This window comes from Penicillium atrosanguineum (genome assembly GCF_028827265.1).
Source record: "Penicillium atrosanguineum strain IBT 20685 chromosome Unknown utg000002l_segment0_segment0, whole genome shotgun sequence".
Lineage (NCBI taxonomy): Eukaryota > Fungi > Ascomycota > Eurotiomycetes > Eurotiales > Aspergillaceae > Penicillium > Penicillium atrosanguineum.
In genome coordinates, this window is record NW_026623134.1 from 1034108 (window position 1) to 1061015 (window position 26908).

At 51.0% G+C, this 26908-nt stretch overlaps 10 protein-coding genes across 10 annotated transcripts; 4 read left to right on the top strand and 6 right to left on the bottom strand.

Annotated features, from left to right (window-relative positions):
• Positions 1 to 112: 112 nt before the first annotated feature.
• N7443_002130 (aldehyde dehydrogenase) lies at positions 113 to 1732 on the bottom strand (the record flags this gene model as incomplete). Its single annotated transcript, XM_056882186.1, has 4 exons — positions 113 to 257; positions 314 to 756; positions 804 to 1197; positions 1275 to 1732. The coding sequence occupies 4 exons, from the start codon at positions 1730 to 1732 to the stop codon at positions 113 to 115; spliced, it is 1440 nt and encodes a 479-aa protein (XP_056744027.1).
• Positions 1733 to 2258: 526 nt separating this feature from the next.
• Positions 2259 to 3298, bottom strand: N7443_002131 (protoglobin family protein; the record flags this gene model as incomplete). The annotated part of the gene is made up of 3 exons (XM_056882187.1): positions 2259 to 2775; positions 2839 to 3112; positions 3181 to 3298. 3 exons carry the CDS (start codon positions 3296 to 3298, stop codon positions 2259 to 2261), a joined length of 909 nt encoding a protein of 302 aa, XP_056744028.1.
• A 2032-nt stretch (positions 3299 to 5330) lies between these two features.
• On the bottom strand, positions 5331 to 7616 carry N7443_002132 (putative hydrolase; the record flags this gene model as incomplete). Its single annotated transcript, XM_056882188.1, has 8 exons — positions 5331 to 5631; positions 5680 to 5810; positions 5864 to 6004; positions 6056 to 6271; positions 6321 to 6727; positions 6778 to 6962; positions 7007 to 7223; positions 7280 to 7616. 8 exons carry the CDS (start codon positions 7614 to 7616, stop codon positions 5331 to 5333), a joined length of 1935 nt encoding a protein of 644 aa, XP_056744029.1.
• Positions 7617 to 9069: 1453 nt separating this feature from the next.
• Positions 9070 to 10806, bottom strand: N7443_002133 (histidine phosphatase family protein; the record flags this gene model as incomplete). The annotated part of the gene is made up of 3 exons (XM_056882189.1): positions 9070 to 10411; positions 10462 to 10615; positions 10680 to 10806. The coding sequence occupies 3 exons, from the start codon at positions 10804 to 10806 to the stop codon at positions 9070 to 9072; spliced, it is 1623 nt and encodes a 540-aa protein (XP_056744030.1).
• A 2171-nt stretch (positions 10807 to 12977) lies between these two features.
• Positions 12978 to 14347, top strand: exg1 (glucan 1,3-beta-glucosidase; the record flags this gene model as incomplete). The annotated part of the gene is made up of 3 exons (XM_056882190.1): positions 12978 to 13054; positions 13117 to 13496; positions 13554 to 14347. The coding sequence occupies 3 exons, from the start codon at positions 12978 to 12980 to the stop codon at positions 14345 to 14347; spliced, it is 1251 nt and encodes a 416-aa protein (XP_056744031.1).
• Positions 14348 to 15230: 883 nt separating this feature from the next.
• Positions 15231 to 17153, top strand: N7443_002135 (fungal specific transcription factor domain-containing protein; the record flags this gene model as incomplete). Its single annotated transcript, XM_056882191.1, has 1 exon — positions 15231 to 17153. The coding sequence occupies one exon, from the start codon at positions 15231 to 15233 to the stop codon at positions 17151 to 17153; it is 1923 nt and encodes a 640-aa protein (XP_056744032.1).
• Positions 17154 to 17420: 267 nt separating this feature from the next.
• N7443_002136 (putative importin 11) lies at positions 17421 to 20936 on the bottom strand (the record flags this gene model as incomplete). Its single annotated transcript, XM_056882192.1, has 7 exons — positions 17421 to 18506; positions 18571 to 18759; positions 18810 to 19282; positions 19345 to 20357; positions 20412 to 20549; positions 20611 to 20711; positions 20772 to 20936. 7 exons carry the CDS (start codon positions 20934 to 20936, stop codon positions 17421 to 17423), a joined length of 3165 nt encoding a protein of 1054 aa, XP_056744033.1.
• Positions 20937 to 21568: 632 nt separating this feature from the next.
• Positions 21569 to 22059, top strand: N7443_002137 (uncharacterized protein; the record flags this gene model as incomplete). The annotated part of the gene is made up of 3 exons (XM_056882193.1): positions 21569 to 21668; positions 21722 to 21866; positions 21927 to 22059. 3 exons carry the CDS (start codon positions 21569 to 21571, stop codon positions 22057 to 22059), a joined length of 378 nt encoding a protein of 125 aa, XP_056744034.1.
• A 658-nt stretch (positions 22060 to 22717) lies between these two features.
• Positions 22718 to 24404, top strand: N7443_002138 (uncharacterized protein; the record flags this gene model as incomplete). Its single annotated transcript, XM_056882194.1, has 4 exons — positions 22718 to 22783; positions 22885 to 22954; positions 23016 to 23449; positions 23502 to 24404. The coding sequence occupies 4 exons, from the start codon at positions 22718 to 22720 to the stop codon at positions 24402 to 24404; spliced, it is 1473 nt and encodes a 490-aa protein (XP_056744035.1).
• Positions 24405 to 24690: 286 nt separating this feature from the next.
• On the bottom strand, positions 24691 to 26198 carry N7443_002139 (acid phosphatase PHOa; the record flags this gene model as incomplete). The annotated part of the gene is made up of 4 exons (XM_056882195.1): positions 24691 to 25122; positions 25181 to 25841; positions 25898 to 25959; positions 26013 to 26198. The coding sequence occupies 4 exons, from the start codon at positions 26196 to 26198 to the stop codon at positions 24691 to 24693; spliced, it is 1341 nt and encodes a 446-aa protein (XP_056744036.1).
• Between the last annotated feature and the right edge of the window lie 710 nt (positions 26199 to 26908).

The window sequence follows — 26908 nt, forward strand, 5'->3', positions numbered from 1 at the left end:
ATGAATCACATGTCCTCCCAATATCCATATCCATATCCATATCCATGATCACATCCTCATCCACATCCACATTCAAGGGAGATGTTGCTTCAAAGCAAATACCCCAAGATGTCTACTCCATCCAGGTCACTGTCTTGGTCTGCAGGAACTCGTCGTAGCCGTGGATTCCTCCGAAACGTCCGAATCCACTGCTCTTCCAGCCACCGTGGGGCAGGACGGGCTCATCGTGGATCGTCAGGGCGTTGATGTGCACGGCGCTATACAATGTCAGTATGAGAGGCGTGGCAATGTCTGAAATGAGTCAAGTACTCACCCGGACTCAATCTGCTTGGCTACGCGCAGTCCGCGGAACAGGTTGCTCGTGAAGACGGCGGAGGTGAGACCGTACTCGGTGTCGTTGGCCAGAGCCACGGCTTCCTCTTCAGTGTCAACGACCATTAGGGACACGGTCGGACCGAACGACTCGGTCGCGTACAGGTCCATCTCCTTGGTGACGCCCTCGACGATGACAGGGCGCATGTGCGTGTTGGTGGTCTCGTTGGCACTGGCGTCTCCAAAGACGACGTGGGCACCACGCGAGACGGCGTCAGCGACTAGCTTCTTGTTCTTGGAGATGGCAGCGGAGTTGACGCACACCAGAGCCGGGGCTTCTTTGCCGAAGAGCTTCTCGGCGGTCTCAGCCAGCTTCTCACGGAATTGGTCGACAATGCTTCGCTGCACGACGATGCGCTCCGTAGACATGCAAATTTGGCCAGACTAATGAAATTAGCGCTCTTCTCTGAGATTATATAATTGTCACTTACGTGCATGAACGAACCAAGCGCGCAGTTCATCGCCGCCTTATCCAAGTTCGCATCATCCAAAACAATCGCCGACGCCTTACCACCCAGCTCCAGCAGCACGGGCTTAATGTACTTCCCAGCTGTGGAGGCAATGATCGCACCGACATTAGTGCTACCGGTAAAGGTAATCTTGCGAATAGCCGGGTGAGCAATCAGCGCATTGGTGACAGCCGCCGCATCAGAAGTCTGATGGAAAATGACATTCAAGCAGCCGGCAGGAAGACCAGCCTGACGGAAAATATCGCCAAGAGCCCAGAAGCACTTGGGCGAGAGCTCGGAACCCTTGAGCACGACTGTGTTACCCGCCGCGAGCGGGAGGGCAATTGCGCGTGTGCCCAGGATAAAGGGGGCGTTCCTGCCTACTGTTAGTTACACGGTTCCGGTTCCGTTGACTACCTAGATATCCTAAGAGCATGATGCGGGAATCCTTACCAGGGAGCAATTCCCAGAATGACACCGTACGGCTCCTTGAAAACCATTGCGCCCTCGCCATCCAAAGTGACATTGGGCACGGTGCCTTCAATCGTGGGGATGCGGGCCGCGAAGTCCTTGATAAAATTGACACCCATGTTGAAAGTGTGTTCGACGAACGGACGACCAGCACCGGTTTCCTCGCGCTGATACTGGATCAGCTCCTCCTTACGCGAAGCCATAATATCAGCCGCCTTGAGCAGGATATCGCGACGATCATAGGCCTTGGTCTTGGCCCAGGCTGGGAAAGCAGCCTTTGCAGTATCCGCGGCGCGATTGGCATCTTCTACTGAAGCTCCGGCACAGTAGCCGGACAGCTCGCCAGTGGCAGGGGCGTGGACCTCGAATTTGACGTCTGTCACGACGGACTCCCCGTTGATAATGAGCGGGGTCACCGCCTTCTCGCCGTTCTGGGCCATTTTGAAATATTGGAGAAGTGCAAATGCGAAAATATGTGCAAGATGAGAATGTGCAATGGGAGTGAGTAGCAAGGAGGTTAGATTTAAGATGCAGGCAGATGTGTTGAACGTGAGTGAGGGGATGTGGGGACGGGAGGCGATAGTCAGTGATAGTTCACTGTCGATCGGGAACCGCACGGGTTAACTCCGGCTACCTTTGTCCAGAACGTGTAAAGCCGTACCAGAGACGGACTTAGAGAGCCCCAACTGCCTCAAGTGGGAGCCGAATGTGGGGGAATCCTCCCGGTGTTTCCCACATTTCTTCCCGATCATTACAGACTGGGAAGCTTTTCCTTGGAACGCTGACAAAACTCGACGGGGTATGGTCGGGGGATTTCCGCACTCCACTCTGCCTACAAAGCACGTTTACCTCTTAGGTAAAGAAAAAAGCGTGGATTAGAAAACACCTTCAATGCATAAAAACTTAACGCCAGATATCATATAGAGCTTCCTGTTCCCGCGCCTGAAATGCCGTCTATGCTCGCCATCAATTGGCCCAAATCTTCGTCGAGGTCCCGGCATTCTTCGCCAAATCTGCAAAGGGACAAATAGAAGTCTCCGCATCCACACTGTACGCAGACCGATTTGTATGGGCTGTGTTGGCTGTGTTCCCACTGTCCTCGGTGTGTGCTGTTTGTGTAGAAGGGGCCACAGAAGGAGCCGCGGTGCTCACGAAGCTAGCCCCGTCGTCATCGGCAGAGCTGCCGTCGCTGCTACCTAGCACCTTCTTGCCGTTCACCCACCCCTCCGTGGAAAAGCTGTACTCGGACATCTCATCGGCATATTCTTCGCCGTCACGGATGCGATGTCTGGCGAAGAGGTCATTCTGGATCATGATGATCTTGTTGATGGCGCGGACGAGAGCGATCTTGCGGCGAAGGGAGAGTTGGGGGTGAGACATCAGGGCTTCAATGAAGATGTCTTGGATATACGCGATGCAAACGTTGATGTGGATGAATTCGATGTTGAGAGAATGCAGGCGCTCCTGGCCACTGTGCATGATTCTATGAGTTGAGTTAGCGACCCGCATTATAGACTTTAATCTTCCTTTTTAGACTTGGACATACCCGACTTTGTTCAGATATCTCCAGAAATCCATGGAAGTAGGATCCTGGCATAACTTGATGAGGTACCAACGGAGGAACATCTTGCGTCGCTTGATCTGAGGGGTCTCCTCGTGCAGATAGTCTTGTTCAAGCTCGGTCTCGTCGGCCGTGGACTGAGTGTGGAAGGCGCGCGAGGTGATGTCGTACTGCAACAGCTTCTTATACACCAGGTTGACCACGGCGGGGATCAGTTGCTTCAGGTATTTGCTTCCGCTGGACAGGGCTTCGATATCGTCTAGTAAGTTACGGTTAGCTTAGCTCAAGCATGGGCATGAGTATGAGTATGTGTAACCCAACACATACCGGCATTGAAATCAAGAAAGTGGTGCAAGTACTTGATTCTCTCCTCAAGACTAGTGTATAGAGACTTGCGGTCAATGTGCTTTGGCTCGGGGCCAAAACCCAAGTCGTACGGATCCATGGCAAGATGCAAATAGGAATAAGATGGCAAAGCCCTTTGCAAAGCTCACGAACACGAGGAGCTTAGAAAGAATAAGAGAAAAAGATCGGTCAGATCGAATGAGAAGGATAGGATTACTGGGGCGCCTCGTGGCCTCCGCATGGCTAGGGTAGACCATCTACCTTATATACACCTAGCGTCTCGAGCCGATCACGCACTCATTTCAGGAGATAGGAACACGGTTCCGTGACAGATGCATGAAAGATCCGATTGAAACATCCACAGGAATGACGGGGGGTGGATCGTCTTACAAAGAATAGAGCTAGTTCCCGATTTTCTACGAGAACTGACCCCAGAAGGAGAGCATAGGAGAACCGGTGAGAGCCTGTCAGGGTATATCAAACAATTCCCCGACGAATCATACCACTCCATGCTAATAAGGACTAAATCTCCGAGGAAGAGGGCATCGGCAGGTGTGGGCTGATCCCTGCAATCTCCTCCACCCGCACCTCCACTGGTGGACGCCAGAAATCACCGGACGTCGAAACCATGGTTTGTGGCAACGGCATGTGTGTGTTTTGTTTTGTTTTGTTTTGTTTTATTTTATTTTAGTTTTTTTTATGAAGAGGACCCACCGGGCGTAGAATGGTTCGAGTTTTCTGGAAGCCTTGAATGATCTCTCCGCCACAAGACCATGGTCCGTCGGTGGCTTCCCGCATTTCATTTATATAACTCTGACATGGAGAACATGTGGTCAAGTAGTCGTTGCAGTATACCCCGTACATACACTGGAACGAGATCTGACACTGTCTGACCTGGGATAAGCACAACTGATAATCTGTAAGACATATACGCCTCCGCGCCGAGCCGTCGGCTCCGATAGAAGTGGACTCGCAAACGAAACCGTTGGGACCACAGCGGAGTCTAGAGTACGTCAATAGCCAGTCCTTTATTGGCAGCCCGGACGACGTGCATTGGCGTGGTCGGCAGGGAATTCCGCCCCTGACGTCGTGTTTTCGAGCATTGAGAATCCGAGTAAACCTTCGAGGCCTTGAGAAGCGTGGCGCACGATCCAAGCGCCACGGTGTAGCAGGTAGACTATCCCAACCATCAAAGCCGCGTGGTTTCTCATCTCCACGTTTCCACGTTGTCGCTTGTTTCAGGGTATTACACGACAGGTACGGTATAGGACATGTAAAACCGGAACAATGACACGCTAGTTAAAATTAACTTTTACGTCGCCAGTTCAAGAAAGCTCTACCGTCAGCGTGCCAATCAGACTCCTCTTTAATCGGTTGTCGTGTGATGCTGTGGCCTGATCGAGATCCCGATCGCTTTGCCGATGGGCTGATGAACGGATATCCTCTGGTTGGCCAATTCCCGCAACCTCCGGACCTCGCTAAACACAATTAAGAAAAGCAGAGCGAGAAAAGAGGGATGAAAAGTCGGTGAGAAAATGGGAATTATGAAAATTTGAAATTTGCATGTCAATGCTTCGTCGCCTATTCCCTGGTTGACAGCTCCGATGCCTTCAACGGCTCGATTGGTTTCCGTTTCAACTTGAGACGCGCTACCGTGCTTCTCAAACAGCCGCGCTAGACGATCTGTAATGCTTGTGCATAGCGAGGCGGTCTAGACACTATTTCTGGCCGGCCATTCCGCTGTCTGGGCTATCTGAGCGTGGGTGTGCCCCGCGTTCTGGGACACCCCCTAGAAGCTGGGACAGCGCGATCCATGGGATTGCCGTGCCAAGCTAATCTAATTGAGTTTGTGTGAAGAAAGTGACAGCTGCAGCCATACCGATTTGTAGCCTCCTGTTATCCATTGATCGGCAATGCCTGGGCACAGTTTCATCTTCTGGATGTGCAATGGACCTGTCAGATTCCCATCCCATTACTGGTCAATTTAGCCAAGAAAACTCGTTATCGTAGTCAATCGGATGAAAGGGCGATTGGTAGTACAGGAAAAATTAATTTTTTAGTACTCGGCCGATGAAAATGGAAGAAAGGGTTGTTTACGGGACAGGAGAATAGGCTATCTATGACCCCGCTTCTTAGAGGCTCGACATGGTAGCATTCCTGCGCCCAGACGCCGCCTTGTATAGTGCCTGAATGTCAGACTTCCATTGGTCCTCGTCCACACGCTTGAGACGGCGGTCGTAGGTCATCAAGCCGTTCACTTCACCCTCGACATCAGTAGTCTGGGTCCAGACGCCACCGCTGCACGCGAAGCGCTTCACTTGGTCCTCCAACTCACTAAGCAGAAGGTGGCTTCGGTAGTTCCAGGCATCGATAGTCGTATCGATTTCATAGGTCTGGTTGATGGTATTGATAGCAGCTTGGTTGTTCCAGAGGCTATTGTGATCAGTAAGATACTCTAACTGTATCTGGAGAAGGACTTACTGCTCGATCGAGACATTATTTCCGAGACCACCGAACTCACCCTGGAAACCAATTCGGGTCTCGTCATAGGGGCTTGAGTTGATGGAATAGAAGGGAGTGCCGCATTGGGGATTGGCGTAGTGGTGGTTATCCTGAAACACATGAGCTAGATGATCCTTTCCGTTCATGAAAGGTGGGCACTCACGCTAAAGTCACCGGCGCCGTGATCGTACCAACCAGTGGTCGAATCGATAAGCCGAGTGGGATCCAGCTGCTTTACCAGCTCGGTAAGTTCAAATTCAGGGTAATAAGTAGTAATTTGGCCCCAGCCCTCGTTGTAGATAACCTAGTAGACTGGTAAGCAGACAGTAGCGCTAGCGCGTGGCGGGTCTCATACCCATGTTGCGATACTGGGGAAACTCTTGTGCTGGTTGATCAACAGCTCCAGCTGACGTGTAAACTCTTTCTGCTGCGCGGGGTCCGGCAGAATGGCCTCGGTGGCACAATTTGCCAGGGTCTTGCTCTGCGAGGGACGCAGGGCTGGCATGTCCTGAATTACCAGAAGACCGAGCTCGTCGCATGCTTGGTAGAACAGCTCGTTCTCGACTTTGATCTGTAGAAGTTCAGCGACCGCTTCTGTCTGATTTGCAATTCACACTTACATGCTTGCGGACCATGTTAAATCCAAGACTCTTCAGCACCTGCAGATCATACACCATGGCTTCCTTTGTGGGAGGTGTGTAGATACCATCGGGCCAGAAGCCCTGATCGAGGGTGCCAAACATGAAGATGAACTCGCCGTTTAGCAGCGGCCGAACGACACCGTCTACGGTGCCTTTAGAAATGGTTCGGAATCCAGTATAACTCTGCACTAGATCTTTGCCCATTTTGACGGTAACGTTGTACAGGTTGGGAGAGCTAGGAGACCACAACTTGGGTGAGTCGACTTTGAACTGGAATGGTTGGTTTGAAGGACCGCTGTGAGTCGCCACAACATCTCCATTCTCGTGCACAGTAACTTGCACATTGGTGGTGACGTTCATGTTGGTCGTGTGGACAGTCACATTCACTGCGAATCATCAGTGTCATGGAGACCAAACTGCAGAAAATGACACGCACCTTGACCATCCATGTTACCATCCAGGTCGACTCCGGTGATATGGTTCGCTTGAACAGGCTCAATGAAAACACTTTGCCAGATTCCACTACAGGGCGTATAGAAGATGTGACTCGGGCGAAGAGTCTGTTTACCAATGGGAATAACATAATCGCCATCGTCAGTCGGGTCATGTACAAACACCAGTCTAGAAAGTCAGCCTCCTGTCTCTCACGGTCCGCATGAACTCACAGTTCGTTTTCCTGGCCCTCTTTCAGGTACTGCGTCACGTCCAGAGTGAAGCGGAAGTATCCTCCGCGGTGGAAACCGGCCTTTTTGCCATTGACAAACACAGTCGCTTCATAATCGACAGCTCCAAAGTTGAGAAGAAGATTATCACCCTTCCACTCGGAAGGAACCTGGAAAGAGGTTGAAAACCACGAGTAAAGGGTATAGCTCCCCTGGATCCCTGCAACAAAAGTGTCAATTCTGACCTGAAGTTATCCATCCTCCATTCAAACCTACCAGACAGCCCGCTCTCCAAACAAGACGGAATAAGCACCTCTTGTCCAAGATCCTGACCAAACGGCGGGTTCTGCACCGCACTCAGACTTGATGCATTCTGATACTGCCAAACGCCATTCAAGTTCTGCCACTGGGATCTCTGCATCTGCGGCCGCGGATACTCAGGCCATGGATCAACGCCCACTTTATCCGTCCAAGGGGTAGTCAACGGCGGCTCTTTCAGCGCATACTTGGCACCTCGAGCTTGAATAGCCGCTTCAGGTCGACCACCACTACCAGGACGAGCTACAGCCGTAGCTGCCAGGAACGAAAATACAAAACTCCGCAACAACTGCATGATTCAACACTGACGGTTCCAAACCTCGTGAGGAGAAACCTTGAAACAGTCGGAGAAACCATATTCTCCCCAGTGTACCCCTAGTTTATGTACATATCCCATCGGACAAATGCAAACCGAAAACACCGACCCGTCCTGGCATCCGCTGGGCCCTTGCAGGGGCCAAAGGCAACCTAAGGACTCTTAGACCCTCTACACGATGCAAGTGGGCACCTGGGCATCGACTCATAGCCACAGCCCTGCATTCCGACCTCCACTGGAACGTGCCAACCCCGCAAAATACAACGCACAGAAACTCCGCTCCAGCAGGAGGGTGATCTGGCCAGGGTTGGTGGAGAAGCATGGATACCTGGCCAAGGAAGGCTGCTGCTTGGCAGATTCATGGTGGAGTCGAGGCCGAGTTCTTGCTCAGTCTATTTTACTGCTTACATCTCCACGTCACAGTGCATGCTTCTTGTGAAGATGTAGCGGTCTCGCCGGCTATTGTATTGGAAGCGACTGATCGTAAGAATAATCAACCACCGACCTAGATGCCTTTGTGACCAAATTTCAAACCCAAGAGATAATCAAAACAATCCGACCCAAGTATGCGGCGGAAAGTGTGTTTTCAGCAAATCAGGCACGCAGCTAAGGTCTGTTCTTTGAGGCTATCGGATCCAGGGTTCCAGGGTTCCAGGGTTCCAGGTTGTCCTAGTGTGTAATCTTCGGCGATCGCAAGGCACTCGTGGACCGATCTTATTGAGCGGCGGGGAATTGCGCGAGACCAAGCAAAGCAAAGCAAATCATGCATCCGTGTTCGAATCCCTTGCATCCGCACAGGTCACAACGACCGTGCCCGAGAACTACACTAACCATCCCCAGAATTCAGATCCCCAGAATCACATCGAACGGCTCACTGACTACTTGTATAGTGGCACCTCGAGGTTCCATCAAAGAAGAATAAGAATACGAAAAAAGCCGACGCCTTCCCCTCAACTTCTGTGGCGCGACGATCCGTCTGGTGTGATTGGGGGGGGATTTTCCGGGTCCTAATTATCTCCGCAATGAAGCGTGCGCAAATTCCCCTTTTTCGTTCCGTCGTTCCGTGCTCGGTCTTCTACCCGGCGAGTCATTGGATCCGTCTTACGATGCTTGTCTGGCGGTGTGTTCCGCTTAGTGGGGGTGCGGGGGAAGATTGAGGTGCTCTAGGATTGATGTGGACGATAGTTATTGGGATCGTTTGGACTCTAGAAAGGTAGGGGGACTTTCTGAAGGGTTCGCAGATTAGATAACTTAGCATAGGTAGGTAGGGTCAAGACAGGGAGTGTAGAATTTGAAACATATAAACAATAAAAATCCTGTAAGGGATCTTTCTAGATCTACAGCTCTATTATGGTGTTGCACAAGGACCTCTTTTTTTTTTTTTTTTTTTTTAGCTTCTCCAAGGTCTGTCAGAAACCCAATAAAATCCCATCTAAGAGGCAGGAACACCGTTCAGTACTGTGCCCCAGCCACCGTAGGTCCAGTTACCGTAGCAGGAATGTTGGTAATCAGCCTTGGCAAGCATCGTCTTTTGCGTCTTCAAGAAGGTGGACAACTCACACCAGCCATCCTCACGATACTCGCAAGCGTCGAAGCTAGCATGCAGCGGGACAGTGCGCTGGTTCTGGATGAAGTGAACATACTGAGTCTCACCAGTACCAGAGATATAATCGGCCTTGGTAAGCTTAGACGAGCGCTTGGTAGAAACCTTGTGCGGCGCCTTGATGATCTCAATATTGAGTCGGCCAGCAAAAGGCACCAGTCTGCTGGTGTGGAACTTCTGATTTGCGGGGGGACCGGTGGCCGGCAGGAAGCCGGAAAACTGGGTCAGGCCAAACGCGGTAATGACAGAAATGATATTCGCGTCGTGGGTGAACTCAAGGTATAGGTTCTGGTCAAGGGGGAAAGTGATCGGGTTCGTGTCTAGGGTCATATTGGCTCCTGTCTCACTGGCGGGAACCTTAACGTAGTGGCCCTCGACGCGGGCGAGGAACTCTTCCACCCAGGCAATACCCTGGGCGCGGCCGGTGGGGCTGAGGAAGCCTGAGTAACCGGCGAACTCGATGTCCTGGAGATACTCGTAGTGCTCCCAGTCCTCGTAAGTGAACAGGCTGCAGAAGTTGCTGTAGCCGAGACTAATAGTCTCATAGGGGCAGAGAGTCTGAGCATGGTATGTATCCGAGAGGGTCCAGTTGTAGCTTCCAGAGAGCTTCTTCAGCTGAGCAGTTCGCTCTTTGAGGTAGGTTGACATCCAGATTGCGATAGGCTCTTCGATGACCTCCTCAATAGTAGTAAGCTCATTGGTACAGTTGGAGACGCCAGTTGTAGCTGGATCAATAGTGGCCAGGAGGTTGGCATAGTCTTTCCAGTTCAGACCGAAGAAGCCAGCAAGGAAGTTCTCTGCACTTTGCATCATGCGCGCCATCAAGGTCGTGCGGACCACGAGCTTGTGAGAAGCAGTCTTGTTGTTATACAGATGACCATAGTTGTAGTAGTTCAAGACTCCACTGTCGAACAACTCCTGACGGCCCGTGGGAACGAGGAGTTCCTCACCCAATTGGTAAGACCAGTCGTTCAGGAAAGCGAGCTCGCCCGTGAAGACTGTTCCTGCTTTGGTAGCATTGACAATTTTCTCACCCCATGTGCCCTGGTCTTCCGAGGCAGAAGGGTATCTAGAGCCGTGACGCTGGAGCAGATGCATTTGCGTGATGTTGGCTCCCTTTGGCAGAGGGTACTCATCGACGCCAAACCCTTCCTCTGGAGAGAAGTAGGGACTATCGGCAGTCAGTATGAAGTGGAAGACGTGGAGGTAGATTAGGCTCACCTCAAGTCTCCCATGAGATGGAAGATGTTCTTGCCATGAGCACCACTGATCGGCTCTCCAGTTTCCAAGGGAGCATTAGGGATGTAAGATTTCGAGCCAAAAGGTGCCGGGTTGATCTGGGCAAGGTAGGGTGCTGCACCCGTTTCCATAGTACCTAATTGCGCGAGACATTAGCTTCTGTGCCATGCCAGAAGATATCTGGCTTTTAGGGGGTTTACCGGCATAAAGGTCGGGCGAGGTCTTGAACCAGTCTGGTTGAGTTGTACTGGCTCTCTGTTGGATAGCTCCTGCCTCCACAGCAGTAGCCAGAGCCAGAGAAATCACCATGGACTTGATTGTATCCATTTCGAGCTGTCTGAATTGAATTGCACCCTCATCGTGCGATAAATGGGCCTTTTAAATCATGTTTGGATCGTGCGACCTTCCCCCATCTCCCCTTCATGTTGCAATACAATTGGCTCGCCTACTGCTCAGCAACTATATTCGCTGCATGACTTGGAATGGAAGCCATCCGACCGCGCGGTCAGGAACCCGGAGATGTTGGAAGCTTGTAGCTTCAATCATCATCGTGCTGTTCACCACGTGCAGGGTTGATAATCTTATCCTGACGCCTTGCGGGGACATGTCTGGATGAGGAGCCAGTGAGCGTGGCCACTTCTTGCAAGCGAAGGGCCAGTGTCCGCGCTACTTTCTCGGATTGACATCCCATCGTCCAATTTCAACTGGACTGACGATCATCTTGCCGACAAGTTGCGCCTTTCTTCCAAGGTTAACTTTGCCATTTCAAAAGTCCAATGACCCCTGGAAATCATTCGTGGGAGTTGCTCGGGTCCGCTGTGATCGTGTTTGGAGACGACCTTAGATCAACCAACCGACCATGCGAGGTTTTCTTTTTCTCCTAAAGTATCAGATAGGGTGCCTCGAGCACCTAGGACACTACAATGGCTTGAGATCTCGTAAATTCTTGATGACCGCATTCTAGAAACCACTACCGTGTAGAAACCACCATCCCAGTTGACACAACCTGTTCACTGGTAGGTTCAGCCTTCAATTGTGGAGCTAGGTAGGACACGTGCATTCCTGACCACATTCCTCGCGATCTCGGCGTTACAAAACACATCGCGGCTCCTACGCTACCCGAGTCTGGACCATGGAAGCCGCGAGGAATGGCACTTCGAGGCAACGATCGTGGATACATACCCTGCTTCACCCATGGTTCATAGAGTAGTCACCATGACCTGAGGCGCCTCAAGCTCAGCGCTCGATATTGCCCACAATAGTATTGTCGCTGAGAACGGAAACCGAAAATCGGTGACTCGGTTCGGGAGGACCCGAGCGACCCGGTTTTCTGGCCAGTGCACAATGGAGGACGCGGTTTGGTTCTCGAATTAGGTATGGACCCGGAGCACACGGATCACGGCTGAAGTGGTGGAGAACGGGGAACACGGGGAGACCGGGGATATCCCCGGTTTGTTTGGAGTGACTGTGTTGTCCAATCTGTACAAGGCCAAAGAACCCCAAGGGACTGTACACCATGGTGACACGGCCTCACCCATTTGACCAGCCCATTGAAGCAGTCCGCAGTCCACGATGGAAACTCGATCGGAATCTTGAATCAAGATCCCTCACATTCCGCCAGGGTCCACGCGTGGCGGATCTTCAGGGCGCGGAATGTTCGCAAACAGCACGCATCTCGACCTCGCACGGTCACCATGGTGTACAAGGTCATCATACAGGTGCAAATGAGCAAGATGGCCTGAACAGAAACCGAGAAACTGGACCGAATGACCACAGCTGGTTGAGAGGAAATATGGAAGGTGTAGTGACACCCTGATTGAGCTCGCAGAGCAGGAGCTCAGGAGCTCGTGAGTAGCAACGCTCTTGCCATCTACACATCCAATGTAAATCTTGTGCCGGACTCGCAACATGCAATTTGACTCTTCCAAACTCCTCCATATTCATTATATCTCCACCTTTCTCCATCCTATTGCCTTTGTCACCTCCTATTTCGGTACCGACTGGTCTTCCGATCCATTGTGACCCAACCTCTGTGATATCCACCACCGCGTCAGGTTCAAACCCCCACTGCTGCGCTGACCGGAGTGAGAGATTCCGCCGTCAATTGTGACCCCTGACGTAGCGTGAAGGCCATTGTTCCATTTATCATCCCCAGACCCGAAGTGCCAGGTCCCACTCCGGCCGCTTTCGGCCAAGCCGACTTCCTTTCCGGAGCTGTCAACAGTTGATCAGCGCTGTCAGAACAAAACATCTGCGGGGATACTGCCAAAGGTGCGTGGAATGTGGCTCTCAAAAGCTTCCAGGTTTCCGTTTCCATGCACATCACCTGCTCGTTACCTGCATCCGGCCATCTTCGACCCCAAGCATCGACTAAAGTTTACTTATAGCAGCCGTCGCCATACCATCTGACACAATTATTCTCTTATCTCATTCCTGAAGCTCAGCCACCTGGATTCTTGGATTAATTCGTCTTAGTGACTTTCAGCATGTCGTTCAGGATGTCGCAAAAGGCCCTTCTCGGTCTTCTCATGATGGGCTCGTCCGCCCTGGCCCAGGAAATGGAAGCTCCTCAAGTGTAAGTGGACAATACTCTAACCTGACATTATTTATACAAGTATAAAACTAACATTCGACCAGGGGCCTTACTTTCAACTACGGTGCTGACAAGGTCCGTGGTGTTAACCTTGGTGGCTGGCTTGTGCTGGAGCCATGGATCACCCCATCAATCTTTGATGCTGCTGGTGATACCGCCGTTGACGAGTGGTCTTTGTGTGATACCTACGGCGCTGATCAGTGCCGTGCTATCTTGAGCCAGCACTGGAGCACCTTCATCACACAAGATGACTTTAACCAGATTGCCGCTGCCGGCATGAACCATGTCCGTATCCCTGTCGGCTACTGGGCTCTTACGCCCCTGGAGGGTGATGCATACGTCGATGGCCAGCTGTCCTATCTTGACCAGGCTGTTGGCTGGGCTCGTGGTGCCGGCCTCAAGGTTATTGTTGACCTGCACGGTGGTAAGTGAACTAGCACTCGCAAGTCTGGCCAACGACAAATTTGCTAATACACCATAGCCCCTGGTTCCCAGAACGGCTTTGACAATAGTGGTAGGCGCGGCCCTATTCAGTGGCAGACCGGCAACAACGTTGATCTTACCCGCGTTGCCCTCGAGACTTTGGCTGCCCGCTACGGTGGTGATGCCGATGTCGTTACTGCCGTTGAGGCCCTGAACGAGCCTAGCATTCCCGGTGGAGTGAGTGAGGATGGCTTAAAGCAGTACTATTACGATTCCTGGGGTGCTGCCCGTAAGGCTAGCCAGGACACCACCGTTGTTCTTCATGACGGCTTCATGCCCACTGAGTCCTGGAACGGGTTCATGAGCGAGTCGACTGGTGTCTGGTACGTAATGATGGACACTCACCACTACGAAGTCTTTGACCATGGCCTGCTCGCCTTGGACACCGACTCCCACGTTAGCACTGCTTGCGGTTTCGTCAACGACCACGTCCTGCACACCGACAAGTGGACCGTTGTTGGCGAGTGGACCGGTGCCATGACCGACTGCGCCAAATACTTGAACGGCAAGGGCATCGGTGCTCGCTACGACGGTACCTTTGACGCCAGTCAAGGCGCCTTTGGCAGCTGTGACGGCAAGTCCGTTGGCAACACCGCCGACCTTTCTGACGAGGACCGTGTCAACATCCGCCGCTTCATTGAGGGACAGCTTGACGCTTATGAGAAGGGCAATGGCTGGCTCTACTGGACCTGGACTACCGAGGGTGCCCCCGAGTGGGACATGAAGCAGCAGCTTGCCGCTGGGGTCTTCCCTAACCCCGTCACCAGCCGCCAATTCCCTGGCCAGTGCTAAATGGTATCAGTTTGCTGCGTTTCAATACTTCCTATACTCGCATACTGGTTATACTCTTTTAGTGCCCTTTGTTTGGAGTTCTTTCTTTCTTGACTTGACTGCTGGAGTTTGGCGCCTTGCATGTTGCAGGCTTTTCAACCCTGGGTGCTTTATTTGTTGATGCTTTAGGATTAGACAGGGTCTGATCAAGGCAATTCAGTGAATTTATTCTTTTGACTTGAATTCGTATCGTAATTCTACTCTGTATGGGTCTTCTAACCTTCTTCTTCCCGCTGGAGATGTTAATTAGACCCATGGTATACCGTTGATCCCTAGATGACTAGAATACATCCGTACAGTCTGCCGCAAAAGAAGTATCCGATGAAACTTCTCTGTATCTTTTAGCATGTATAAGAATGTTTTTCGCCTGATCTTCCTTTTTTGGCAGAGCGGTAAATCCCACATCAACGGAGTATTTGCGACCCCCGCACCCCGCGTAAAACATCTTCTGGCTTATAAATGCTCGAGTCACCAGACTATGGCCGAGAGCAGCAAAGCGCATGCATGTAACGAGTGTCGAAGAAGAAAGGCCCGGGTATGCCAGGATCTGGTCTCAAAGCGACACAAGGGCTGACAATTGCTAGTGTTCCCGCGAGCTGCCCGTATGCGCACAATGTCTCCAATGGCGTCGGCATTGCTTGTACGAGAAGCCGACGCGAAGTCCACTTACTAGGAAGTATGTTTGATTATAGTCACAGTCCTCAAGCAATTTTCCGAATTGACTCGAGGCAGACATCTTACCGAAGTCGAAGAATCTCTCCGCATTGCCACCCGGATTATCCGCGACCACGGCCTCGATATCGATCTCGATGCCGAATTGTCCCGTGCCAGAAATGGTGTCAACATGAGCTATTGTCCGGATCAAACGGATAAGACGAAGGATGAAATTCCTCGTGAGGGCGTGAAGAGACAACGTGCTGATTCTTCGACGTCATCGCCAGGTAGAGTCCATGGAATGGACCCAGGAATTCTCGAGCCTTGCTTGGAGATGCTGGTGTCGGATAGCAATGAAGAAGAATCTCATTCTACAGATATGATACCATCAGCTACGCCAGATGATCTGATAGCGAGTGGAGCAGACTATGACTGGGACGAACGGAATACAGAAGCACAGAGCTGTCTAGATGGAATGGCAGCCTTATCCATCCAAGAAGAACGGCCGGGGTACCTAGGTCTCGCGTCCGGTGCCTCTCTTCTGCACTTGATTCAGAAATGCTCTGCTGGGCCATTGTCCTCCGCTGCCATGTTGCAAAAAACCCCAACTCCCAAGGCACAGTCGCCACAGGCACTGTCAGTCAATTTGCAACGAGAGATCCCGCCGCAGAAGATTGAAGCCTATATCGGGGACTATTTCAGTGAATACCATATCTCTTACCCGTTGGTTCACCAGGGACTTTTTATGGCTCAGTACCATGAGATCGTCCCACGGCCAAAGTACGGCTGGACTGTGCTGATGTACATGGTTGCCGCCCTCGGCGCTTTCATGTCTGCAACTGCAACTGCACCGAACGACGATGATCTTGTCCTGTATCAATGTGCTCGATCTCATCTTTCACTTGAAATCCTCGAAGTGGGTAGTTTGACATTGGTTCAAAGCCTGAGCCTCATCTCCAACTATCTCCAAAAACGAGACCGTCCGAATTCAAGTCACAACTACCTTGGTCTAGCAGTTCGTATGGCCTATGGCTTGGGCCTCCACAAGGATCATCCCAATACAGAGGGAAATTTGCTATACCGTGAGATCCGGCGCCGAACCTGGTGGTGTCTCTTCATCTATGATGTCGGCTCGACAATTACCTTCAGCCGTCCATTGGCAATTCCGTCGGCTGGTATCGACGCAAAACTGCCTCTCAACATATCAGAGAGTGACTTGACGTTATCTGCGACGGATTCCCCAGAAGTTATCGACGCTCCCACGATCTACACGAATGTTCGAGTCCAATCGCAATTCCATCTTCTCACCAACCATATCTACAACCGCGTCATCTCCAAACCTGCCCCATCAGCCAAACAGGTGCTTGAATGGGACGATAATTACATCACCAGGTGGTTGAACATGGTGCCATGGTACTATAAAGAAAGCGCTAGAGTGCCAGCGCGCCACGCACTCGCTCATTCCATCATGACATGGCGATACAAACACCTCCGAATGATCATCTATCGTCCCTTCCTGATTCAAAAGGCTCTAATGACTAACCGGTCACAGCCATCTGCTGTACTTCCACTAGCGGAAGGCAATCACCCTCGACCAGTCGAGAATTCGGAATCACGCATCTACCGAGACACTGCATGTGATCGATGTTTGAAAGAGTCACATGAAACAATCACAAGCATTGAACGTTTCTGGAAAATTGAGGTGCATACGCGCATGGCGTGCTGGTATGCACTGTACTTCCTGTTCTCCGCCACCCTTGTCCCGGTCGTCCTCCTCCGAAACGAGCCTCAATCTCTATTCGCAGAGAGCTGGCAGCAGGATATCGACACTGCAATCGAGATTATCAAAAGTATGGTGGAACTAAGTCCGTTTGCTGCTCGATGCTTCGAAACACTTGAAAGTCTTCGGAATGGTTGCAATGAGTCGGATGATTTAGCTTCAGGCATGGCCATACCTGATATTCCTGGACTGATGGATCCCGTCAATCATGTTCCTCTTGCTCAAATGTTTTCGTCCAATTTTATGGGCTGGTTGGAGGCTCCGGAGGCCTACTTTGAGGAACAATTGTGGTATGTTCATCGTCTTTACTTGACCTCTGGGGTTTCATGCTAAACTTCTCGGGCTGCAACAGGAGTAATGATCACTTGTTCTTCAACTCGGATTTTCCGGAGGATACGCAGCCTTGATGGCCGCTCGACTTGTCTGAATTCTGATACGACGTATCGGTGGACCTCAATATTATTTTAATTCAACCATTTGGGGTATGTAGCTAGACAATTCTAAGATATCAAAAGATATCTGTAGCGAACACTCAATGGAGTTGGATAATGCAGTGAACATAAACTAGATGCAATCTTGCTTCATCATGCGTTCCGGTAATCAGATCAGTCCCAAGGCACCAAACGCCGACACCACATCAGCATCGACATTCGCCAGCCACTCTGCCTGGAACGTCTCCGGGCCACCACAGGCAACAATCAGCTGCTGCAAACGATCGCGTACAAAGTCGCGGATTGGGAAGCGGTGGATGATATCCGAGCTCTCCCAATCCCGGCGGCGGTGGTTCTCTGGAGGTTCGACTTCGTCCGGGGCTTCAGGGACGGCAGTTGCGGAGCCGGAAGGCGCACCCCAGAAGACTAGGTAATCGGCATTGGTGTCTTGACCGCCTTCTGCCAGCTCGAGGATGAGGTCTGTCCAGACAGTCAGGTAGGACTGCAAGAATTGGCGGAGGAAATCGGCTGGAAGGTCAGGTGCGGTGGGGTTAGGTGGGTTTTGTTTGAGAGCGAGGAGTTGGGTGAGAGCGAGGACGTGCAGCTTCTTCTGGTTGACGCTGCTGATATTATCATAATGCTCAAACCACTCCTTCAGCAGCCAGGGAAGATCTTTATACGGGGATTGGATATTGTCGCCCTGGACGGCAGTGGCGATGGCGGAGGCAAAGATCGTGGGACTAGCGAGGGCTAGGCGAGCAACGACGGAGTAATACTCGGTTTCGACGACGCCGATCACATTGGAGGTTTTCCGGTTGGGGCCTGTTGTTTCGCTGGCCTCGTAGGCGGAGTGGAGGCCCTCTAGAATGGAGCGGAGGAACGAGCTTTGGATGAGACTTTGGGAAATGGCGTTGTAAGTTTCTTCGCTTCCACCGTTGATGGCTTCACCACTGCGGATCAACATTTCGACCAGTCGGGGGACGACGCCAATGCGTTGTCTGGTCGTGTGAGAAAGGAGTTCCTGTAGGGCAAGCAGGAGAGGGGTGCGGTATTCATCTTTGAACACATCTTGTGGTGCCAGGAGAATATAAGACTCGACAATCTGGAGGGCCTGAGGTGCGCTGTCGGTGCCCGATTGAAGGATCGGGAATACAGAGGGAAGGAGAGCCAGAATATCGGAGGAGGGAGTGGGAGATTGCTGGATGATAGCAGTCCAGAGATCCAGAGCTTCATCCAAAAGATACACCAAGGTTTCCTAACATCGATAGTTAATATCAAATCGAAGTCTTGCATGGGAAATTTTTGATACGGAGACTCACGGATTCGGGGTGCACTGAGCTTTGAATCAGTGGGAGGATAAGTGAATGGTATCGGACAGATTCCTGCTTCAGAGAGTTGATCAATGAAGACAAAAGTGTGAGAATGGCCTGCTTCATGAGATGCTCATCTCCGGACTCCTCCCAAAGAGGTGGGAGCAAGGAGAGAATTTGATCAGTGAATGGAGCAATCTAGGAAATTTGTTAGTTCCAAGACCGAACATAGCGCGCATAGAACTTACGTGGTGCTCCATCTTGACAACTGCCACGCGGACCGTCTCCAACAGCCCCATTTTCGTTTCAGGCATCTCAACCTCTTGAACAAGGGACATGAGATTGCCAAGTATCGACTGTGCAAACGGCATGAAATGGGCCGCCTGGAATTCATAAGGATCGAGGACCTGGCTTAATTGGCGTCCAGCAGTAATACGAACGACAAGGTCATTGAGCGGATCATCCTTGTTGAGCAAGTGTTGGAAAATCTGGAAGATTGCATCGGTATTCAATTCACCATACTTGACTGGGACCCACTGGCCAAGCACAAGCGCAATCCGTCTGCGCAAGAGCCTGTACTGCTGATCTTGAATCTGAACTTCGGTGACCATTGTTCCTTGCAAGAAATCGTTAAAGTTCAAGTGTTGTTCAAGGCTGGCTGCTGCCAAGCCAATAGCAGAGTAAAGAGAGTCCTTCAAAACGACATCATGGTTGTCGGTATCTGTGTGGTCACGATTAGAACAGACTCAAATTTCCAGTAACAAATTCGACCATGATACTTACTCGCAAAGCTTTGGAACACACTCAACAAACGCGGAATGAGCAGGTCTTTGAAATGGATGACCAGGTCCAAAAAGAGCTTCTCAGAACAGGAGCGGATGGAGAATTCCCATGCTTCGCTGCTCACTTCCTCTCGCTGAACCCAGGATTCAGGCTCAGCTTCCCATTCCTGGAAGTCGACATCTCGAAATCTGAAAAACTGGGTAACAAGAAGCTCCATGACGCCAAGCACAAGGTCGTGAGTGAACAATTCTATCTTGATCCGTTCCACGGCCTGCTTTCTTTCTTCCTTGTCTTGGGGTGTTTGGTATTTGAATGTTTGGACTGGGTTGAAAGCCATTCTAGCACAAGCCCGAATCAGAAGCAACGCCCGAAGGCCTGTCTTCTCGGGCAACGATTGCCCTTCGGCATCGGGATCGGCTCCAAGGCTGACATAGCTTTCGCTAAGCCGGACAACCAACGCCCAGTATGAATTGACGAGTGAGATGCTATTGGGAAACAATGCAAAAGAGGCTGGGTGTACCTTCGCCATCTCCACATGAAGTTTGGAAAGCTGTAAGGTGTGCTTTTCAATGGCCTTGGTCACAGGCTCTGGTAAATGAGCAGCCTGCTCTCTAAAGGAAGAAAATCTGGCAAAGTGCTCGAAGCTCAACTGCCAGAAATCCTTCACTTCCGAATGGCGACCCGGGTGTTCATAGCCAGAGATAATGAGGCGACGAAGAACTTTGAGACACATCAGACTCTGCTCCATTGCCTCGAGATGTGATTCGTTTGCGCTGCCCTGGTCTAGCACAGTGAGCCATTGACTGATCTTCTCCACATAGATATTTCCCATCACTTGGAAAAGCTCGGGTGAGACCGATTGAAGATGCACTCGTGTTCTTTGGATCCGCGCCGTAGACAACTCTTTGATGATCTGGAGGAGCATGAGAAGGGTTCGAGGAAGCTCTAGGGGTTTCGCGCCGGGACGAGTGGCGGAGCGGAGGAAAGAGAGTAAAGTGGTGATCGCATCAGGCCTTCGAAATGCAGCGTTAGAGAGATTCTTTACTTAATGTTCCTTTGAAACATACCAATCATGAGGGAATTCGTAACGGAGGATCTTGGCAACCATTAACGCATTTTGAAGAGCAAGCTGACGCTCTGGCTCATAAATGCCTGCTTCTAAGGCTCTCAATTTGATCTGTTCTTTCTCCTCTTTTGTGATTGCACTTATGCTTGTCAGTAAAGCCCTCATAAGGAAAGATCCGACGACTCCTCTCGAAAACGTACTTGGCTGCAGTCTTGCGCCAAAATCTATCGATTCCATGCTTCAGCTGGATGATCGCAAGATATCGGACCTCGGTCGGAACGGTATAGTCGACAAAGATATTCTATAAATCAAATCAGTTAGCTATGTCGCGCGCCATCGCGTGGTAATGGTGTCAAAGTACCTGAAGGGTGGGGTAGTAGAGCTTCTGCTTCTCCCAGAACTGCAGTTGCTTGGTACCTGTCTGCACCTGCTGCTGAGTGGAGCTTGCCGCAAGAAACAGAGCATTAAGCACGTTTGCCTGGCTCATCGGGCTAGCCTCGCCCGGCACTTCAAACATGTCGGGCATGGTGAATGATTCGCGTCGCGGTCGCAAAGTGGGTGAAAAAACTGGTTGCAGCGGGAGCGGGCCGTCGATGGAAAGGGAGGCTCAGAAGATCACCAATCTGCCATGGAGATCGCAGCTAAATCGAATGAGTGATCTGCAATAGATGTCAACAAACCCCCGGACGGTCTGCAATTCACATCCGCTGCTCCCCTCATTTGGATCGGAGTATCATTGATCCGGATCGCCCCAAGCCCTAGGGCTAGACCCTACTATATGACCCAATTTGGATCTTAACATAGGGCTTTTCGGGTGGACACCATGAAGTCACCGCTATGGATCTTGGTCAGGGTCCATAGTATAAGATATCATAGCTTATCATATCATAGCTGCCAACCTCGATTCCAAGAATCCTGGACTTTTGTGGTTCCCACTACAATCCCCTGCCTTCCTTCTCCGGTAGAAGTGACATAGCTATGATGTTCCATGATGCAACTCGAACAGTCTCGCAGGATCTGGGATATTGCTAGAGAAGTATTTAGTTGAGGCGTAGACCGACTTTTCAGTTCATTTTCATCACAATCTCTATTCTCAATTTCCTCCAACACTCGATCTATTCCAATTACCGTTAACTGTATTCATCAAATCCCGTCATCATGGCTCACTCCGAAGATTTGCGCAAGGCTGCATTTGACGCCGAGAAAGACCTGAACTCCTACCAGGCCAAGCAAGGCCTTGGCAAGAAGAGTGACTCAAGTATGTTATCCCATACACTTTCAACAATCCGTCCAACTCTAACAACATGGCAGCTCTCGAGTCTGGCGTCAACGAGATGGTCGAGAAGAAGTTCGAAGAGCCCACTGGCGTCAAGTATGGTCCTGGTTCTACTGCCTCAGGCAGTGACCACCGCAAGGTTCCCGAGGATGAAGGTGGTATCCGCGACGACCGTGGCCGGTAAGATTGTTGCCCGTTTCTGCAAATGTGCTTCAGAAGCTAACGTTTTTGTTCATTTAGCCTCGCTCAAGCGAAGCAGTTCAACGGCACCGGTGGCCCCGAGGATGATACCAAGATCGCGTCCGAGCAGCGCGGTGGTGATCAGGAGGTTCCCAATTTGCAGGACATGAAGCGCCGGGGTCTCGCCAACTAAATTGTATTATAGAACCAAGTCTTAATGATCTATACGACGAATGTGACAATATAAAAGCATTGAAACTCCACCCAGTTTCAAAGACTGTTGACTGATTTCCAAATGCAAGTCAAATATTGAACCTAGCTTGCGTGACCACCAAGCCTTGACAGTGTCTTAGACTGCAAATAGTGGTACTAGCACAGCACGACATTGGCGCCTCTCAATGCAAGCATGCTAAATGATGGGTCCGATCGCTGTTGTGGTGTGCTATTGAATAATCAGCTGAAGTAACCTCGTATAAATTACTCAGGCCTCCGATTGCCTACATACACGAAACCCCTCATCAAACCCCACATTGTCAAACTCTCGGCAGCCGGACGCAAAGCTAGCCAAATGCAACTGCCCGAGCGTATCAAAATGACGCTAAGATATTTGAGCCAAGGAAGTGGCTTCGAGAGTTCTGCATCATATGCAAGACTTGTACAGATTATGCGAGGTAACTAGGGTTACATGCTGGATTCCGCTTCTGTGGATGCCGCGGCTAGTTGTCCAGTCGGTTTTAAATAGAGCTGAGTAGCCCACTTCGTTCCCCTTAGGTTTGATCTGGGTTCAAGGTGTGCTCAGCTTAATACATCTTTAAAATTTTTCGAGTTTCACACGAGTGAGATCTATCAAAATGACCGTTACTCTGACTGATAAGTTGTCTGAGCCAATTGAGACGAGGCTCTTCATCAACAACGAGGTAAGAAAGTTCAATTCATCTGCCCAAATTCTCGGAAGCAATGAAGAAAAAGCTGTCGCCTTCATGGAATGCCTTTAATTGCTTCTAAAATCTTCATTCAGTTCCGAGAGTCTGCGAACAATAAGACATTCGAAGTTGTCTACCCTTACACTCAAGAGGTCATCGCAAATGGTACTTCAGCCCCTCTCAACAACCCTGGGACCGCCAACACCACTGACAATTCAATCAATAGTCCAAGAAGCTGACGTCCAAGATGTCGACGACGCCGTCTCCGCGGCCAAAGCCGCCTACCCAGCGTGGCGTGACCTAGGCGTCGAGAAACGCGGCGAATACCTGCGCAAGGTCTCCAAGCTGTTCCTCGAAGCCAATGATGAGCTTGCTCAACTGGAAACTCTGTGCACCGGGCGACCGATCTCACAATTCTTTGACGCAAAGCTATCGAGTGAGCGGTTCAGGTACTTTGCCGATGGTGCCTGGAGTGTGCAGGGGACAGCGAGTACAAACACACCCGGCATTCTGAGCATGACAGTCAAAGAGCCCTACGGCGTGGTCGGACTTATTATCCCGTGGAACTTCCCACTCATCATGTTCTCTATGAAAGTTGCTCCTGCTCTAGCAGCTGGGAACACGGTTGTATTGAAAAGCAGCGAGAAGGCGCCCTTGACCGTGACTACCCCTCGATGCCCACGTTCATACGACCTCTACTAACACACAACAGTCCATCTACGCCGCCAAGCTATTCATCAAAGCAAACTTCCCACCGGGCGTAATCAACATAATCTCCGGCCACGGCACCTCATCCGGCTCCGCTCTCGCCTCTCACATGTCCGTCCGCTGCTTAAGCTTCACCGGCTCATCCCTAACAGGCCAAAAGATCCAAGCTGCAGCCGCCAAATCCAATTTGAAGCACGTACATATGGAACTAGGCGGGAAATCGCCCGCCGTCGTTTTCTCAGACGCCAATCTCGAATCCGCAGCCGCCCAAACCCAATTCAGCATCCGATTCAACAGCGGGCAGGTCTGCATCGCCAACTCACGCATTTACGTCCAGGAATCCGTCGCGGATGAATTCATCAAGCTATTCCGCGAGAAATTCGCTGCTATTACTGCTGGCGATCCGTTGGATCCTAGTACCTCGCACGGTCCGCAGATTGATAAGCTTCAATATAATCGTATCCAGGAGTATCTTCGTATCGGAGAGAAAGAAGGATCTCTTACCCTTGGTGGGGACGCGAACGATGGGTTCTTCATTAAGCCGACTATCTTCGAGCGAGTGCCTGAAGAGTCGCGGTTGATGCGTGAGGAGGTCTTCGGGCCTGTTGTGACTATAAATACATTCCAGACAGAGGAGGAAGCTATTGAGAAGGCGAACAATACTGAGTTTGGGCTCTTTGCTTCTGTGTTTACGAAGGACTTGGATCGGGCTTTGCGGATGTCGAGGGCGCTGGAGGCTGGCGTTGTTGCTGTTAATTGTACCAGTCCTTCTTCAAAGGATGCGGCTTTTGGGGGGTATAAGATGAGTGGAACTGGTCGGGAAGGGTATTTGTATAGTATCGATAATTTCGTGCAGACGAAGACTATCTTGATTAAGTCAGGAGAGATGGGTGGGATTTGGGGCTGAGATTGTTCTTGAAGAGGGTTTTATTCGGCTCTTGACGTGCTTTATTTCGGTTCCTCGGAAACTATTGGAGCTACTTTGCGTTGAATGCTCGTGGGCTAAATTGAATTTCGTTGCTGAAACATTAAAGCATAGTGCTAGAAATTAAACCATCTTCTATCCTTTTTAGTCAACCATTGAAAGAGAAAGAACCTCATTTCAGTCAAGTGATCAAGGCAAGGGCTGCAAGGTGCAGTCAAAGAGCCCTAAACAATGTGAGTTGAACAGGTTCAATTTGCCCTAGGTTGAACTAGAAGAGGTAGGCAAAAAGAGCCACCATAGCACCGGTCATAGCGACGCTGGGAACGGTGGCAGCAACGGCAGCACCCTCTGCGGCAGAGGAAGAGCCCGAGGCACTTGAAGTGGTGTTGGATGACGACTTGCGAGTAGCAGTGACTTTGGTGTTGTAGTCATTCTTCTCATCAACCGGGAAGGGGGTGGTGTAGTTGTGAGTGGGCGTCAGGCCGGCATAGGTCTTCTTGACAGCGTCCAGAATACCGTGACCAGCAGAGCAGCTGAGGTTGGTGGCCGGGATGGGCCAGGCGGCGGAGAACTTAGCGTAGTCACCGTCAGCCAAGGGGCCGGGGTTAGTCTCGTTGAGACGCAGGTTGGTGATATCAACGTCGTAGTTGACATAGCCGGTCTTGTTAGCGACCATTTCTAGAATGTTCGCACCACAGTCCTAAGAATCGGATTGTCAGAATTGAATTTTGGATAGAGGAGATTCGATTTTGGCTTACCCAGCGACCCAGAGAGGGGAGACCCCAGTTGGCGGAAACAGAGGCAATGGTGGAGTAGTGAGTGTAGAAAGTGTCGTCCTTGGTACCCTTCAGATGGTCAGGAATGGCACCACCAACGAGGATACTGTAGACCCGGTTGGTTTTGTTGTAGGTGTCATCCTCATCGAAGGTCAGGAGAATGGCGGTGTTGTTCATGAAGTAATCATTCTTGAACAGAGTGGACATCCAGCTACGCTCCCACTTGGCGGCGAAAGTGATGTTGGTGTCGTGGGCATCATTGGTCATGTTGGGGGTAATGAAAGCCCACTGAGGAAGCTTCTTGTTGTCCAGATCGTCGAAGAAAGCCTCAAAGCCCTTGATCTGACGAGCACGGGTATCATTCTTGACGACGGAGTCATACAAGATGAGGGGGTTGTGCTTGCGAACATAATCGTTGTGATAGGTCTCCTGATTAGAGTAGTTGTAACCCTGGAAGCCGGCATAAGGAATGTGCTCCTGGTACTCGCCCCACGAGATACCCTTGGTGTCCAGCAGATCAGCCACAGTGGAGACGTTGGCAGGTATCTGGAGGAAGTCGTCATTGTCCATGCCGAAGGTGTCACCACCAGCGGCAGCACAGTAGTTGGGCTCCGACGGGTGAGTGACAGCATAGAAGTTGGTCCTAGGCGAGGATTAGAATTGCAAGGTGTGATTCATAAAAGTTAAGTCAACACTCACAGCAGAATACCCTGGGAGGCCAGCCACTGCATGTTGGAGTCGGCTGCGGCATCCTCATAATCCTACATGCAAGTCAGCAAAGACAGCTAGTAATGAAACCGGGAGCATTACTCACAATGTTCTCCAGCCAGACCTGGTAGAAGCGGTCAAAGGCCAGACCCTTGACATCGGAGGTGGGGGACTCGGGCTTGGTAGATGCAGCTGCCGCAGTGATCTGAGCAATGGCAGGCTCGGAGGTGGTAGCAATCTGAGCACGCGCCAGGACGGCAGCGGCCAGCAGGGATGCGAGAGAACCCTTCATCGTGAATGTACTTGGAAAGTGGTCACGCGATTGAAGAGTAATGCTGTGATGCTGGATACGGAAAGCTATGAGCGAGAGTGAAGAAAGAGGAAACGATCAGAGGGCAAATCGATGTTTATGTATGGATAAGCTCTCGTTTGGGCCAATGCACGTGGTAGATCTCGCATAGAAAAAACCACATAGTAACATCGCGCCAGTGCTTACTTCCTTATTAGGCAACGGCGATTGTACACCCTGGACCTGATCCTTGTTCTAGGTTCTCGAGGGTTGTACTTGCAATGATCATCACGACTGCTCCCACGATGTGAAGGCCACTGATATGATTGGCGGGGTTCCCCTGCCACGACGGGGCACATCCGACGGTGCCAAGGGGACTGCCAAGGGGACTGCCAAGGTCAATTTCCATTAAGGCGTTTTGGGGGCGGCTTAGTTACGCCAGGCACGTGTGTGGATCTTGGCTTCTTATGGCCGGGATCAAGCGTTTCTAGCTTCCTCCAGGATCTAGAAGGGTTCGTTCAGGTAAGATAACCGAGACAGTGGAGTGTACGGAATCGACCGATATCAGCCCTGTGGAGTATCATAGTTCCTACAGTACCCGCTCGAGCCCTACGGGTACCTCACTTCGGAATTGCCCAATTGTCCAATGAATACAAACCTATGCAAGCGTATGCCCTTTTGATTGTCTACCACTGGCTGCGTGGTCAGGAATA